A 17,145-nucleotide genomic window follows, 5' to 3' on the forward strand; every position below is an offset into this window, starting at 1 on the left:
CTATCCCATTCTCCCAGAAGCTCAGAACGAATTACAAAATGACATTCACAATTGGTTTAAAGACAGACTAGTCATGACAATGAAACAGGTTACAGTTAGACAATCATTGATGGTAGGGTTACGCTCTTTTGGGTTTCAGTTTTGCTGTGTCTGAACTCTGGGATCCGCTTGTTTACTCTTTCCAAAAATACTAGTAGGGGGCATGCAATGAAGCAACTAAGGGCTCCTTTTACTAAGCTGCACTAGCGGTTTTAGCACACGCTTAGCTGAGCTGGCGTTAGTTCTTGGCGCATAGTGGGGGGGGGGGGGCAGCGCATGCTAAAAACACTAGCATACCTTAGTAAAAGAGGGGGGTAAGTAGTAGATTTAAAACAAACCGGAGAAAATATTTTTTCACTTAACATGTAATTAAACTCTGGAAGTCATTGCTGGATAAAGTAGTGAAATTGGTTAACTGGGTTTAAAAAAGGCTTGGATAATTTCCTAAGAGAAGTCCATAGGCCATTATTGAGATGTGTTGGAGAAATGCACTGCTTATTCCTAAGATAAGCAGCATAAAATCTGTTTTACTACTTGGGATCTTGCTAGGTATTTGGGACCTGAGTTGGCCACTGTTGGAAACAGGATACTGGGCTTGATGGAATTATGAATGGATGTTTTGATTATTGTAAATGTTTTGTATACGATGCCTTTTTTTTCTTTGTTCATTATATTAAATGTAATGATTGAAAATTATAAATTAAAAAAAAAAAGAATCATGTAAAAAATAGAGGGGGCACAGGATGGATGAAGGGGAGAGAGGGTAGACAGTTTATGGAAGGGGCAGAGAAAGAGGTTGGATGTTGGATGGAAGGGAGGGAGAGAGCAGATGCTGAATGGAAGAAAGAGAGTGAAGAGAAGATTAGGAAAGGAGAAACCAGAGATGATAATATACTGTACTGACCTGAGGAAGGAGGTTTTGGCCTCTGAAAGCTAATTGAAAAATATTAGTCCAATAAAAAAATATTATCTTATTTTCCATCTCTTGTTTTATTTCTATTTGTAAAGTGGTGATTATTTGTAATTTTTTTAAAATTTACAGTTGCTGTCTTTATATTTATATTTTGCACAGTATTAGGGGACATGCATACTTTTTCTGTTGCACTATATGAAAATTCTGGCTTCTTGTTGCACTATATGAAAATTCTGGCTTCTTGGTGGTTCAGTTTAACTTTTGCCTACATATTTCTTAATTTTAGTTTGTGATTACTTATTCCATATTGGGTGAGGATGTATCTGTGTTCTATGTGTATGAAAAAGACATGGTCTTCTGTTAGCGTTGACTGTGTGGGATCTAATCTGGCAGCCAGAGGCACAATGAAGTCAGCCTCCCGCCGTCTGCCTGCCTCGGAAGTATTCTTTCTGCAGCGTTCTGCGTAGGCTGCAGAAAACACATCTGAGGCAAGCAGGCAGACAGCGGGAAGCTGGTTTCATTGCACCGCAGGCTGCCCGAAGTTTTTAAAATACAGTAGCAGGGAGCTAGTAGGTCGGGGAATCAGGAACTGAGGAGAGGTTGGATCCAGCTGAGAGGAGTGGGGGCTGGAGTTGGGTTGGCTTTGACAGAGGGGGAGGAGCAAGAAAGAGGGATCCCCGGCGGTGGAGGAGGGTGGGCAGGCAGGCAATATCTGTGGCGGCACGTACCCCTAACAAGCAGCCTGCGTACTGTTGAGAAACACTGTCATAGGCCATTGATTATATTTGTTGAGTGCACAAGAATTACAATATACTGTTAAGCTTAGTGGTAGTTTTAAAAAACAGCAAGGTGGGGCAACTCGTAAACTTTGTTTAAGTAAAATTTTGTGTGTTTTTCATTTTTATATAAATAAAATTAGCCTTGTGGACAAACGACAGAAAATGAAACAAAATCATGAAGCAATACATAGCATTCACATTAACAAATACTTTCAGTGAAATACAAACTGTACCTAGTACATGAAGATTAAAGTGTTTTCTTTCTTCTCCAGCAGCATTGGTCACAATGCAGGTATAGCTGCCTGCGTCATCCACAGCTGCCTGCATCAAACGCAATGTCCTGCCCCCTACAAGAGAAATACAAAGGAGAATGGGATATCACAGCTAAGGGATAAGGCCCCTAAAATGCATTGATCAGATTTCAAAAACCTCAGTCGCAAACATCAAAGATGCCTCAGGTAGCTCCAAAGTTGAACTGTTATCACCAGAAGACAGTTTTTAAAAGATGAATAAAAAATGGACAACCTAGTCTATCTCAGGAGATAAGGCAACACCTCGATTAGATTTTTCTTTAAATCATTATAGTATAAAGCTAGTAGGTAGTTTCAAGTACTTGGGGATTATATTCGATTTTCATCGTACCAAACGTTTAGAAAGTCAATAAAAACCTACCTCTTTGACAAATTTCTCTGACCCCCACCTCAACCCGATGTTCTTTCAATACCCTTCCAGATAAGAATATAAGAACATAAGCATCGCCTCTACTGAGTCAGACCACAGGCCTATCATGCCCAGCAGTCTGCTCCTACAGCGGCCCCCCAGGTCAATGACCTGTAAGTTATCTATTACTCTAAAGCATTTTGTATTGCATAGTACCCCTCTATTTGTACCCCTCAATCCCCTTTTCCTTCAGGAATTTGTCCAGTCCCATTTTGAAACCCACAATCGCACTTTGTTCTACCACTTCCTCTGGAAGCGCATTCCAGGTAGCCACCACCCTCTGAGTGAAGAAGAACTTCCTGGCATTTGTTCTGAATCTGTCTCCCTTCAACTTTTCCGAGTGCCCTCTAGTTTTCGTTTCCCCGGCCAGTCTGGTCCCTCTCTACTTTCTCTATACCCTTCATGATCTTGTAAGTTTCTATCATATCCCCTCTAAGTCTCCGCTTTTCTAGGGAGAAGAGCCCCAGCTTCTCTAATCTCTCAGCATACGAAAGGTTCTCCATGCCCTTTATCATTTTTGTTGCTCGTCTCTGGACCCTCTCAAGTACCGCCATATCCTTCTTAAGATACGGCGACCAGTATTGAACACAGTACTCCAGATGCGGTCTCACCATCGCCCATCGTCACAGCGGGAGGATAACTTCCTTGCTTCTGGTAGTGATATCTTTTTTGATAATGCCCTGACTAAACTTAACATGCCAATGTAAATTTGTAAGTTCGCTGTAATGTCGCTGTCTGTATACATTCTCTTCCCTTGTTAACTGCTTAGAACTGTTTATGGTATGGCGGTATATAAAAATAAAGTTATTATTATTAAATTTTGAGGAGCAAGTTTCAAGCATGGTTGCTAAAGGTTTTGGGGCATTAAGACAGCTTAGAGCCATTCAAGATTTTTTGGATGAGAAATCATTGCACACGTTAATTCATGCCTTTGTATTGTCAAAGTTAGATTACAGTAATTTAGTATATGCAGGTATTGGATCAGGACAGCTGAAGCGCTTACAAACAGTGCACAATGCTGCGATTAGATTATTAGGCCGGGCATATATTCGTGATCACATGACACCTTTGTATTTAAAATTCCATTGGTTAACAATAGAATTTAGGATCAAATTTAAGATCCTGATGTTGGCACACAGAGCATTATTTCAGTTACAGCCTTCATATCTTTCCAACTTGGTGTTATTTTATGCCCCAAGGCGCTTATAATATCTTTGAATGACAATAGGGTAGTCGTTCCTCATATCTCGAAGGCACATCTTGCGTCAACTAGAGATTGTGCGTTCTTTTATTTAGTTCCGTGGTTATGGAATCATTTTCCCATAGACTTGAGAAAAGAAGAATCATACATAAATTTTAAAAGACATTAAAAGCACATTTTTTTTTTCAATTGGCTTTCTCAAATTGAAGAATTGCGTTTGGGACTGTAATATGTGTTTATGTAGTTGTATGTATTAGTTATGGTTTATTGAGATTTGATTGTTTTACTGTTTTATTATTAGAATATTATTATTGAGGTATTGATTGGTATAGTATTTTACGGAAAAAAAAAAAAATTAACTTTTGCTTTTATTCTTTCCTTTCCTATTTTTAAATGGAGTTCTTTTCTTACTATACATTGTAAACCGCTTGGATCCTTTTAAGGCTGTTATGTGGTATATAAAGTTTTTATATTGAATTACTATGCTATTTGTTTGTCATACCCATATGCATATGCAAGGGAGGTGAGGGGCAAAAATTACTCCCCATCCATCATCTCCTCTGTGGTGACTGCAACTCCGGGACAGGGGTGCTAACAGGTGTGTTACACAGGACATGATTCCAGTCGGATGCTCCTGAGATAAAGCACTGAAATCTCACAGCTGACTAAATTTCGCCAGAGTTCACAAGATTACGGACACACGCACAAGCTGCACTGCCTCCAATGGTTACCTTACGTTCTGGACCGTTGCCCGCCTCACTGCTGTAACCTCACGCACACTAGCGTGAGGTTACAGCAGTGAGGCGGGCAACGTTCCAGAACAATGGTAACATGCCGAGGGCCTCAAAATTGTACCTGGTGGGCCGCTGATGTAGCTGGTTTTAAAACAGGTTTGGAGAAGTTCCTGGAGGAGGAAGTCCATAGTCTGCTATTGAGACAGACACGGGAGAAGCCCGTGGATTGCTTGCCCTGGATTGGTAGCATGGAATGTTGCTATTATTTGGGTTTTTGCCAGGTACTTATGACCTGGATTGGCCACCGTGAAGATGGGCTATTGGTCTGAACCAGTAAAGCTATTCTTATCTTCTTATTACTATGTAACCCACTATGACTTTAATATTGCTATGTTAGGACAAGACAACCTGCCCTAATGCAGCTTAATAACTTCCCTCCCTAGCAAAGTCATCCTGCCAGTTTTTCATCTTCATTAACAATCTTTATATCTAACCCACCTTTCTAAATTTTATAAAAGCCCAAGGCAGGGTTTAACTAATCAGATAAACAAGAAAATACAGTATAATTCTCAATACATATAAAGATAATCAAAGAGCACCTGAATATCTGAAAACATATGTATATTCTGGAACCAACTTAACTATAGCTGCCTAACTAGGTTATTTTTCACTTTTAGTAGTCTGTAGTTACAGCACTTCCACTGGCTACACAGCAATGAGGAAAATGGTCTAAGTGTATTGTAGATCGAGAAATACAGAAGTATGACAGTATGGAACTCATTTCCAAAAGACAAAAATGTCCCCAAAATGGCAAAGTGGCATTTGGACGTTTTTTCTTGCTAAAATGTCCAAATCACTATTTTCAAAACCCATATTTTAGACGTTTTTTCTAGTCTGTTTGTCCCCGTTTGTCTAAATTCCAAGGGGGCACTTTGAAGGTGTGTTTTGGGCAGGTTTAGGGTTGACTTAGGACTTGGGACATTTTGCAGGGATAACTGAACATTTAACAAAACTCCAGGGCAACATTTAGACGTTTGGAGCTAGACCTGTTTTAAAAACAAATAAGGGCTCAAAAGATGCCCAAACTGATCAGGAATTAAGACATGACCCTTCCTTTACACCCCCAGTGGTCACCGACCCCCCCCCCCCACCACCACCACCCAAATATGTGAAAGAAACTGTACATGCCAGCTTGTATGACTTCTTCAGATGACCACACAGATATATCTGAGCAGAGCAGAGGGGCATTCTAGGGAGTACTATAGTGAACGTCACATTAAAAAGTCCCAGGTACACAATCATATTGTATGGTGAGCCCTCCAAACTCACCCAAAACCTACTGTACCTACATAAAGATGACACTAGTGGCCAGATCGGGAGTCCGTTCCAGCAGGGCACCCGACACCATCTTCACTCCTCCCCCATTCCAGCAGGGAAGAGCCGACAGAGGAGAGCTGCAGTTCGACGCTCAGACCAACGGTCGGTTCGGGAGCCCGTTCCAGCAGGGTACCCGACACCATCTTCACTCCTCCCCCATTCCGAAGGGTCTACCTCTGAGGATCTCGCATCATGTGCGGCAGCGGTGCAGATTACCTTGCCAGAGATGTCGCCTGTTCTTGGAGGAAACTCGGGACCCAGACGATAGCCATCGGAACTGGGGTTGACAGCAGTTAAAGAATAGAATGGGAATGGTGGTTGAAGTGAATTGGGGTGGAGATGGAGGTGGGTATGGAGAGGGATAGGGATATGATGTATTCCGGAAAGGCATTTAAGATCTGGTGTTAAATGATCATAATAATTACAAGTCAAAGATCTTGATGCTTTTTTGGAGTGTGTTTCTGTTTCTCTCTATGCTTATTTTTATCTCTATTTTGTTTACTTTAATTATTATTTTAATTCTATCTTTAAATTGTTTATTCATTACTTGTTGGAATATTTCATTTCTATCTCTACCTCTGTCTTTTTATTTTTATTTTTCATACTGTTTCTTCAGGTACTTTAGTTAGATTGTGAGCCTTTGGGACAGTTAGGGAATTTCCAAGTACCTATCTTATTTATTTAGTTTTTATTTATTGTATCTTTAATGCATCATTTTTGTAAACCGCTTAGAAACCTCACGGTTATTAGCGGTATATAAGAATTAAATTAAATTAAATTAAATTAAAATAAGGGCTATTGGTGTGGTATACAGGTGGGTATAGTAAGTCTTGGGTGGGTTTTAATGGGCTCACCATAAAATATAAGTAGGTTATGGTGAGATGCATATCTAGGATTTTTTAATGTGACACTCACTGCAGTAGCCCCTAGAATGCCCTTCTGCTCTGCTTATATGTCTGTGGCCAGTTTGCTAAGAATGTTGGCTGCTTCTATGTCCCAATGGCTTGTTGGGACCTTTTTCGAAAATGGTCAAAAATGATAGACGCAAGCACAACTAGAAATGGTCACTTTCAAAAATAAAAGACCGATGTTTTACTGTTTCAAAAATGGTGATTTGGGGATGTTTTTCTCAAAACATCAGACTTAGACATCCTATCGAAAATTCCCCTTCACATGAATTAGACAGAAAAAGTAAAATGATCTTAATATGTTAAAAATGATCCATTTCAGAGAAAAAGGTAGTGGTGGCAGCAAGGAATGGAATTTGTTATAATTTTAATAACAATAATAATAACTTTATTTTTCTATACCGCCATAATCTTACGACTTCTAGGCGGTTCACAATAAAGAGAGCTGTACAATCAGTGAATTACAATCTTAAAGACCAATGAATTACAATCTTAACAATCAGCGAACTAACAATATAGTATTAATATGTTACAGTGAAGGGGCTGGGTGGCCAGCAGCCTCTCTGAAAGGCTCTTCTCCTTTAATGATGCAGTCTTAATCTTAAAAGGTGTGAAGGGAGGAAGGGATGCCCCAACAAAGAATTTTATACAGAAATTAAAACAAAAAGTGAAATATACTTAAAAGCTGAATTAAAAGCTTTAAGAAATGATCCTGTTATCTGTTGTACCTGCAAGAATTCTGATTGAGCTGCTTGGACCAATCAGTCGCCCCTCTTTCAGCCACGTTATTGAGGGCAGAGGAATCCCAGAAGCTTCACAGGTCAGCATTACAGGGGTTTTTTCTACAACACTGACATTTTCAGGCATTCCCAGGTCACCTAATATACTTGGAGGCACTAGAAAGAATAGAAAAGAGTTAAGCCCCTATAAAAGGTGAGGTCACTGAATAAACTTTTTACAGTATCTCAGTATATAGCAACATTATATTGTTTGAAGATAAGGACCTTTTGGCCCACCAAATGCCCTGCTGCCAGAATTCATTTTCTGCTAGATCAACAATCTTTTCATAAATTTGCTGCAGTTCAAGGCTCAGATGACCACAGAAAGGTATCACATGGTTAAGGTACCAAGAGTATTTTCAAAGCTCATGAGACAACACTTTGTGGCTATGGTCTTGCAAAATCAGAAAACCATGAAGGGTTGACTGTGAGTTTCAGAAATACTCATGGTGTAGTGATGGGATTGCTGTTAGATCTCATCCCACAACCTGCCAAAAATGGAGGCTACCACCCTCCTGACATATGCAGCTGGCAGAGCTCATCCTGCCAGTGGAAGGTGGCCAGCACCAATGCAATCAATCCCTACAGCAGCAGTTGATAGAGCTTATCTCACTACTTGCTGAAGGAGGCTACCACCTACATGCCCTGTGCTTTGGTAGCTGATGGAGCTCACGCCGCCAACTAACAAAGACAGGAAGGAGTCTATCACCACCTGAGTCCACTTGTAAATACTGGTCTATCAGGAAGGTAGGATGGGCACGAGAAGGGGAAAGAAGAGGATGTGGATAAGAAAGAAAGTCCCAAGAAGAGGTCAGCAGCCCTCCTCAGACCCTGTTATAAAATTACCCTTCTCCTGTCTATCGAGACTCTAGAATCTCCCTTACTTTCACTTTAAAGCTAGCCTTCATATCTGACTAAAACATTTACTTATTCAATTATTTAGCCCATCCTCCCAGAATGGGTAACAAACTAATATTCATAAAAATAAGATATACAACAAATTGATCAGATAAAATAAAAACTATATCAGAAATTTCGGCTTACTAAATTCTCTTCCACATATCAGTGCTAGTCAAAAGCCCAGAAGGTCATTAAAAGTTCTCAAGGCATAAGGAACCTGATTCCATAGCCAAACCAAATAGTAAGAATAAGCTCAAGAACAAGCATATTCCAACTGCAAAGATCTGACAGAAGGTAAAAAGGAACCACCTATCGCTCTGAGATCATAATGATCGCTCAGGAGAACCAGGGCTTTAAAAATGCAACACTTTTTAATCGGAAGCCAATGTAAAGAGAAAAGAGCTGATGAAATATGGTCTCAAGGTCCCAAATTTTGAACTTGATGGAGTCTAGCCAAGTTCTTATCTGGTAGCCCCATAATCAATTCATAAAAATATATAAGCATAATCAATTGGACAAAGTCAAGACTCAAAGAAGCAAGCTTGGATTCCACATAAATGCCAAAGGTAGTAAAAAGAAGAGGACACTGATTGAGAAATATAGTTCTCAAAAGTTATTTTAGTATTTTTAATGCTCTACCGGCATCACCTCTCCTCTCATTATGAGGCCTATTTATCTAGCACGTCCTCTCAGACTCCCAATGGCCATGTCATGACCTTGTGTCCTGAAACTTCCTTCTTATGGAAAATATTACTTAACTGTACAACCAAAACCTGCCAGATAATTCAATGTTTGTACGATACCCTTCCTTTCTCTTTATTTTTCTAGAGAGTACAAATAGCATTCCTTAAACGTCTCAGAGTACAGCTTATGCTGCAGCTGCAGGCACTCCATTATTTGGGTAGATCCCCTCTGAACTGCTTATTGCTCCCATTTTCTCGATATCCTTATGGAAGTGTACCTTCAAAAATACAAAGCAGTATTTAAGGTGGGTGTATGTGTCGGAAGGGGGAAAGGGGGGCAGATCAGGGGTTGGTCTCACGCTGCTTCCTTTTCTCTACTGGCAATACCTCTCCTTATGCAAACAATACAAATTTTGACTACTGTTAATGCTTCACTGTTCTTAACATGTTTATGAAGGAGAATTCAGTTCAGGCCAGCTCTTCGACAGCAAGCCCAGTAGAAACTTAAAGTATGTTCTAATCCTATGAAGCTCACAGAAAATAACATATGCCGAGAACAAGCTTATTACATAAGTGTAGACTCTAGTTTTAGCATGTACACATTAGCTTTCATGTTATGGCTTTATTGCTGAGCATCATGAACAAAAGGTACTAAACGTATATTAAATTATTGCGTAAGCTCTTATATATTCATGCTTCAAAACAAGTGATTTAATCAGAGAACTCACCATGAACATTCAGGTCATATTTCTTGTCCGTCTGTCCTGCCACATTCACGGCGATGCACACATAGCGGCCTGTGTCTGACACCTGGATGTCCTTCAGATGCAGGAGTCGGCCTTCTTTCAATACCTCTATTCCTCTTCCACTAATCAACGGGTGGCCATCCCTCAGCCAAGTGATAACTGGCTGGGGATTACCTGTTGCCTCACATACCAAGGAAACATTAGACCCTCGGGTTGCAACGATATTGGAGGGGTGACTCCCACTGTCAGATATCACAGGACGAACTATTGTGAAAATAAATAGGAAAACAGTCTTGTCTGGAATGAACCATCACATTCTTCTTCCCTCTCTGAATTCTATCTCAAGTCATGATCTTGTCTTTACCCAGAATGGGCATGGAGCGTGTACAGCAATTAATCTGCTGCACTTACCACGAGCTAACTGATTAACATGCAGTGAATGCGGGACCACTTACCACCTCCTCAATAGGAAATACTAAGCACTTCTGTGCCAACTGCAACCTGATTATAGTGTGATAATGCAAATGTTCATACCAGGCCACTGAAGAATAAAGCCCATAGCTACCCAGATAACTTAGGGGCCATTTTACAAAGCTGTGGTAAATGTGTGCTTACTGCAGCTTAAAATGGCACACCATGGGGCACATTGAGGTATCCCACAGTAATTTTTGCATGTGCACACACAAAAACACACGCTAAAATATTTTTTCATGGAGGAGGCGTGTCTGGAGGAGCAGAGAGTGGGGTCATCTATGCCATGTTGGCATTGCCAAACGATAACTGATTAGCACAGGTTTAGAACACGAGTCTCTACCACCTACTAAACAGGCAGCAGTAGGGGCTCACGATCTAAGTGGGAAATTTAGCACATGGCCATTAATGGAAACATCTGAAATTCGGCCATTTTATCCCTGCTGTAAAAAATGGCTTTAATGTGCAGGAAAGGCCTGCCTAAGAATGCACTAAGGCCACAGCTTTGTAAAAGGGTCCCTTAGAATGACAAAACTGGATTCCTAAGTTAACCAGGAGGCAGAATATCAATGCTTTCTGGCTAACTCCTAGGCAGTCATCTTGTGCCAGTACCCCAACAGAGCCTGGCACTGATATTTGATTTAATTCATAGGCGGTGCCTAGGGTTTAACAAGCACTGACCACCGCTGGCTGAATGCTGACTGGATCAATGTTTTGGAATTGTTTGCAACTTTTTGCAGTTTCACTTTCTCAGCTTTTAGGTTTTGGAAAGTTAAGGCAATAAGATTCCAGACATCCGAATTTCCCCCTGGCAACCCTAAGACTACCTGTCCCCATGAACAGAATATTCTGAGCAGGGGAAAGAGCTGAGCAATCCAATATAGTAAAAATAAACTGAAACTAGTACAACAGAATCAGTGACTTGCAAATTCAATTAAGATCCTTGGCCGTCTTCCGAGAGAGAGAAAAACTGAATGAGACTTTGGGAAGGTCTCATGTAAATTTGAGTGGTAAAATGTTGCTTTACCCTGCACTAGAAAAATATGGACAAGATCCAAAGAGATCAAAGAAGAGAGATACATTTCATAGTAGGAATAACCCACATATCCAGGCTGACTAGAAAGACTGCCTGTGTTTTTCTTTCCAAGAAGTAGACATGGCAATACTGTGCTGGTTCTTGTGATGCTCATACACCGAAGTTGGACTGCCATAGCCTTCATTATTGGCCACAGCGAGAGTACTCCACAGGTGTGTGATTAAATTTTGTCTTAAACTTGGAAAGAGTGGTAATGAAACTCCTGAAATGTTAAGGCAAGCATATGGTGGTGAAACAATTAGCCGTGTTGCGTACTCTCACAGCTTACTCAGGGCCGACTCTGACCCACCCCACTTCCCTCCCGCCTCCTGGGCCCCTTCAAAATGTACTTTTTAAAGCCTGGTGGTCTAGCGGTGAAGTGGGGCAGGAGTGATCTTCCTCTGCTCCTGCCCCATGCAGAGCAGCAAATATAAATGGCTGTCGTTCAGTTCCCACGAGACTAGCCACCAGGCCTTAAAAAGTAAGTTGTGGAGAGGTCCGGGAGGTGGAAGGGAGGCAGGGTAGGTCAGAGTCGGCTCTAAGTAAGTTGTGGGGGCTTTAAAAAGTACGTTGTAGTGAGGTCCAATAATTGAGTGTATGTGTAAGTAGTATTCTGTAAAGGAAAGTAGGTACCTTCATTATTTTATATTATAGGCACCTACCAGATGCCCTGTTATAAAAGTCCTCTCTACTCATTTCCCACCTCTTCCATGTTAGCTGTTTAACATGAGAATTGCCATATACTAACTGTTAGTAAGGATCCATGGTACATTTATTTATTTACATACAGAAATTTATAGCTTATCAATCTACAGCAGGGGTGGGCAACCTCAGTCCTCAAAGGCCGCAATCCAGCCAGGTTTTCAGGATCTCCTTTACAGATAGACGTGGACAGAGATTTAATTGAAAATATTCAAAATATAGCTGTAACAGGTGATTTTAATATGCCAGATGTTGACTGTGGTATCCCTTTTTCAGGGTTTCCTAGAAGTAGGGAGATCCTAGATTCTCTACAAGGAGAACTGTTCAAGCAGAGATGGTGCCATACTGGAGTTAGTGCTTACGAATGAGAAAACTGTTTCTGAGATTATAGTGGGTGATCATCTGGCATCCAGTGATCACCACATGGTATGGTTTCATCTTAAGACAGGTATAGAGGTTCAAAAGCGAAGGTTCTTGACTTAAATAAAACCCAAAACTATCCTTGTTCGGCTAGGGGATTACATCAAGGAGTTGCTGTCTGGATGGAATAGTCTGGAAGAAGTAGGAAAGCAGTAGGCAAAACTAAAAGAAGCTATTGTACTGGCAAGAAACCATTTGGGTTATTCCCTAGTTGCCTGTGGACTCTATATGAGAGTTGGCGACCACTGAAAATCCAATTTTGCACCATGTTTTGCATTTATGGCTTAGGATTTGCTCTCGGTTGTTGCAGTCTAGAGTGTATTTCCTTGGAACAGCAATTGTTTACTCTCATCGTTTTATTCCGGGTGATCTGGATAAGGTGTTTTGATTATGGGCAGGACAGGGGTTACGAACTCTTGGTCAGTTGCTTCAGGAAGGGGAAATGGCTTCCTTGTCTACTCCTAATCTAGAGGAAGAAACTCCCTCTCAACAGGATACAGAATACCATCAACAATGTAGAAAATAACACAGCATGCAATAATTCCCCACATTAAATAGATAGTACAGTTAGGGGTAAATATTCAGTGTGGTTTATGTAGACAGATAGGGCTGCTCAAAAAGACCATTTAAGCCATGCTGAGTGGACTGTCTTCGGATATTCAGTGAGACAACCACACAGTACCACTGAATATCTGGTGTGACTGCTGTGGCACTGTCCAGTTAGTGCTTGGGCAGTCCATAGAAACAGGATGGCAAACAAAGGCCAAATGGCCCATCCAAGGGTAAAGCGGACTTCATCCATGTTTGGTGCTGGTGCCCATACCCCTAACCAGGCAGATAGGACCACACAAAAGGCATAGAGAGGGTGGATAGGGACAGATTCTTCAGACTAGCGGGGACAACAAAAACAAGAGGTCACTCAGAAAAACTGAGAGGGGACAGATTCAAAACGAATGCAAGGAAGTTTTTCTTCACTCAGAGGGTGGTGGACACCTGGAACACGCTTCCAAAGGAGGTAATAGGACAGAGTACAATACTGGGTTTCAAAAAGGGACTGGATGACTTCCTGAAAGAGAAGGGGATTACAGGGTATAGATAGAAGGTTACACTACAGGACAAAAGCGAAAAGCATATGTGAGTTTTAGGGTAGGAGCACTATCAGGTCCTGGACCTGAGGGGCCGCCGCGTGAGCGGACTGCCGGGCACGATGGACCTCCGGTCTGACCCGACAGAGGCAAGTCTTATGTTCTTATGTTCTTATGTTCTATCTCTGTCTAGTTAACTATGCCAGCGCTCACATAACATCCAGGTCTGCAGAAGACCCAGAATCACAGTGTCCAGACATGGGACGATTACTGAACACTCAGGTCGCATTCAGTCCACAGCTGTTCCCTGCTTTAAAATTCCTGACCACTGCAGGTTGAATATCAGCCAATTAGAGTCTAATTAGAGAGTTTCATAAAAAACAAACTCAATAACAATGTCTAGGACCTAATCTACCTTGTGTCAACCATGACTTACCATAAACCTGCAACTTATATTCTCTCATCGCGGCCCCAGCTATGTTTGAAGCCACACACGTGTAGGAGGCAGCATCTGAGCTTTCAGCAATGGGAATCTGTAGCTGTCTACCCCCTGAGAGCACCCTAACTCTTCCAAGAGGGTCAGTCATGAACAAAGAACCTGAAAAGTGAATTTACAATACAATATCATTATTATATAGGTTCAGCAGGCCCTTCCCTCTTCAGATATATATTATAATATCCTATATAATCTTTTGTGCTAACAGAGACCTTATATACTTAAGTATTTTGATTTTGCACCGTGTCATTATCATCCTCGATACATCTCAGCACAAATCTTTGCACACACTTTTCAAACTACTTCCCCAGCTACAGTAATTTGCACCTTTTTTTTTCTTTTAATATTTATTTAAAAATTTTTCAATACGTATGCAAAAGAAAAGAATAAACATAAAAGACATCAACAAATACAACAAATGGTTGCATTAGTAATTGATATTAAGCTCAAGTTATGCTAAACTTGAGAGCAATATGTATCTAAAATACTCCAACCTCATGAGGAAATGGCTGCCGTGAGTTCCCGTAGTCTCTCAAGACTACGACGGGAACTCCCCACAGCCATTTCCTTTTGGCGATCTGCGCGGGGCAGGAGCGTAGGAAGATCGCTCCTGCCCTGAAATCCCGCTAGACCACCAGGTAAGGCTGGGATGCCAGGGGGGAAGACTTAAGGATGTTTTTTTTTTTCCCCCTCCCCAAAAAATCACGAATATGTGAAATCACGATTACTGAAACCGCGAATGGGGAGGGGGAAGTGTATTAATACTGTAAAGGTTAGCAATTAGGGCCAAATTCTATATATGGCACCCAAAAAATCTGATAAGGTATATAATAAATAGACAAAAAAGTTACTACCCTGTGAACTGTCACTGTAAACAAAGAATGAATGAAATGAGCCTCAGACACACTGACTGAATATAGAATTACAAGTCAGGTACTTTTAGCCTTAATCATCGGCTCCTCTTACATGTCGGGTGGGAAATTCAGTAAAAAATTCACAGCTCCCAGCTAAGTACTTGGCTTTTTTGTTTTTTGTTCTTTGTTTTGTGCACTTTTTTGTTTAACTTTGCGGCACACTGCTGTGTGACTCTACACTGGGGATTATATCTTACTCTACAGTCGGGTGGGGTTCAGGTTTTTCTCAGACTGTGTCTGAGTTTTTTTTCTGAATTTCCCATCCGACATGCATTTCCGGTGAAGACTAAGAACATTCTTGTTCAACAAATTCCTAGCGGATAACTAAACCCTGCGCCCTCCCCGCTCCCCAAGACGAAGGAAAACGCTCTAGTTACAGACTCTCCCTACACTTCGACCTGCCCCCTGACCTTACCCACCCTCTCAGGTCTCCATATCTATGCCTGCACCGAGACCCTACCTCTTTTCATCTCTTGAGTTCTCCTTGTGTTTCCTACTTCCTTTGTTCTCGACCCCGACCTTACCATGGTCTTTTGTTATTTGTACTCCTATGTTACTTGTAATTGTATACTTGCCTCTTATGTACGATTTTCAGTTAACTCCTGTTAACCACATTGACTTCATGGTGTATTGCGATATACAAATAAAATTTTATACTATGTTAAAGTGCTTCCTTAACTTTACAAAACAAAAAGTAATTTTAGTCTGTGGAATCCTATTACATTTTCTTTTTATCTGATCTGAAGAAGAAGGGTTACCTTCAAAAGCTAATCAAACAATGCACTAAGCCGTAGTAGAGGTTTCTACCATGGCCCACAGCGTTATATGCTCTGACGCTCATAGAATTCTATGACATCAGAGCATTTAGCGCTCTGGGCCGTGGTAGAAACCTCTACCATGGCTTAGTTAAAGAGGGCCTAAGTTAGTCCAATAAAAATGGTATCACCTTTATTTTATCTTATTTCTATATATTTATGACATTTCCACAAATTTTAAATTATAACGCGAGTTGGGAAAAATAATTGGGGGATGGGGATGGGGGCTCGATATACCGCTTTTTCTGTGTGGTTTACACAATCAAAGCGATTTACATGGGGCAATTAAGTGTTAAGTGATTTGCCCAAAGTCACTGATTTCAAGTCTCATTTTAAAAAGATTATAAATATGCGCACATGCCCTTTAGTGTGTGAATTTCCGCATACCTCATCTCCATGATGTTTGGGTGAGATGAGCATTCTGGGAGTGAAAACCCTAACAACTAAAATGGGATGAGCTCAAAAGATCCACAAAGACCTCTGAACCATCCAATCAGCATTGATTCATGCACTATCCACCATGACAATAACATCCAACTCCTAGGAGTTATGATTGATGAAGATCTTAACTTTCACCACCAAATCAGCAACGTCACTCAGAAATGCTTTTACAAATTAAGACTCATCCGTTCTATTCTTTTTTTTTATTAGATCCCCCCTCCATCAATAGTCTAATTCACTCCATTGTTATTCCCAACATTGACTACTGCAATGCCTTGTATCAAGGAATTACTCAAAAGGAAACTTTTACAAAACACCGCAGTCAAGCTTATCTACAAAACTAAAAAAATTGACCATGTGACTCCCCTCTTGCGCAAAGCTCACTGGCTCCCCATTCTTCATCACATCACTTACAAAATACTTCTGCTAACATTTAAAACCAAGCAGTCCAATTCACCTGCATTCATCGACAAACTACTTATTCCGTATCCCCCTTCCCGGAATCTGCGTTCCACGACTCAAAACCTATTCTCTGTTCCTCCTATTCGTGAACTATTTCTTGATTCTACCCATAAAACCATTTTTTCAGTCACTGCTCCCACGTTATGGAACAACCTTCTGTCAGATCTCAGACATGAAACATCCTTTGAAAAATTCAAATGTAACTTAAAAACATTCCTTTTAAAGACGCTTTTTCAGTTTGACTCTATTCTCCCTGAGCCCTAACAGCATCCTTGTAATCGGCAGGACCGAATTCAAACGCTTCTTTCGAAGCGACCCCTAACCTAGTGTGCTAATGCCCTCCTGTTTTTTCCCTCCCTTTTAACACTTTATTTGTGCCATTGTATTTAAGATCTTACCATCTTCCACTTTTCCTTTTTACTCCATTAAGTCTATTTATTTTGTCGTCCTGTCCCCCCCCCCCCCACACACACACACTTTTTTAA

At 40.9% G+C, this 17,145-nt stretch overlaps 1 protein-coding gene across 2 annotated transcripts in view; it reads right to left on the minus strand.

Annotated features, from left to right (window-relative positions):
• Positions 1–17,145, minus strand: part of HMCN1 (hemicentin 1) — a 461,110-nt gene that overhangs the window by 191,544 nt on the left and 252,421 nt on the right. For both annotated transcript variants that reach the window (XM_033960229.1, XM_033960228.1), the window contains exons 44-47: positions 13,969–14,130; positions 9,762–10,043; positions 7,400–7,567; positions 1,965–2,078 (exon numbers count right to left, since the gene is read on the minus strand). In XM_033960229.1, coding sequence (XP_033816120.1) covers positions 1,965–2,078; positions 7,400–7,567; positions 9,762–10,043; positions 13,969–14,130 — 726 coding nt within the window. The remainder of the gene's footprint in view (positions 1–1,964; positions 2,079–7,399; positions 7,568–9,761; positions 10,044–13,968; positions 14,131–17,145) is intronic.

Source organism: Geotrypetes seraphini, chromosome 10 (assembly GCF_902459505.1).
Source record: "Geotrypetes seraphini chromosome 10, aGeoSer1.1, whole genome shotgun sequence".
Classification (NCBI taxonomy): domain Eukaryota; kingdom Metazoa; phylum Chordata; class Amphibia; order Gymnophiona; family Dermophiidae; genus Geotrypetes; species Geotrypetes seraphini.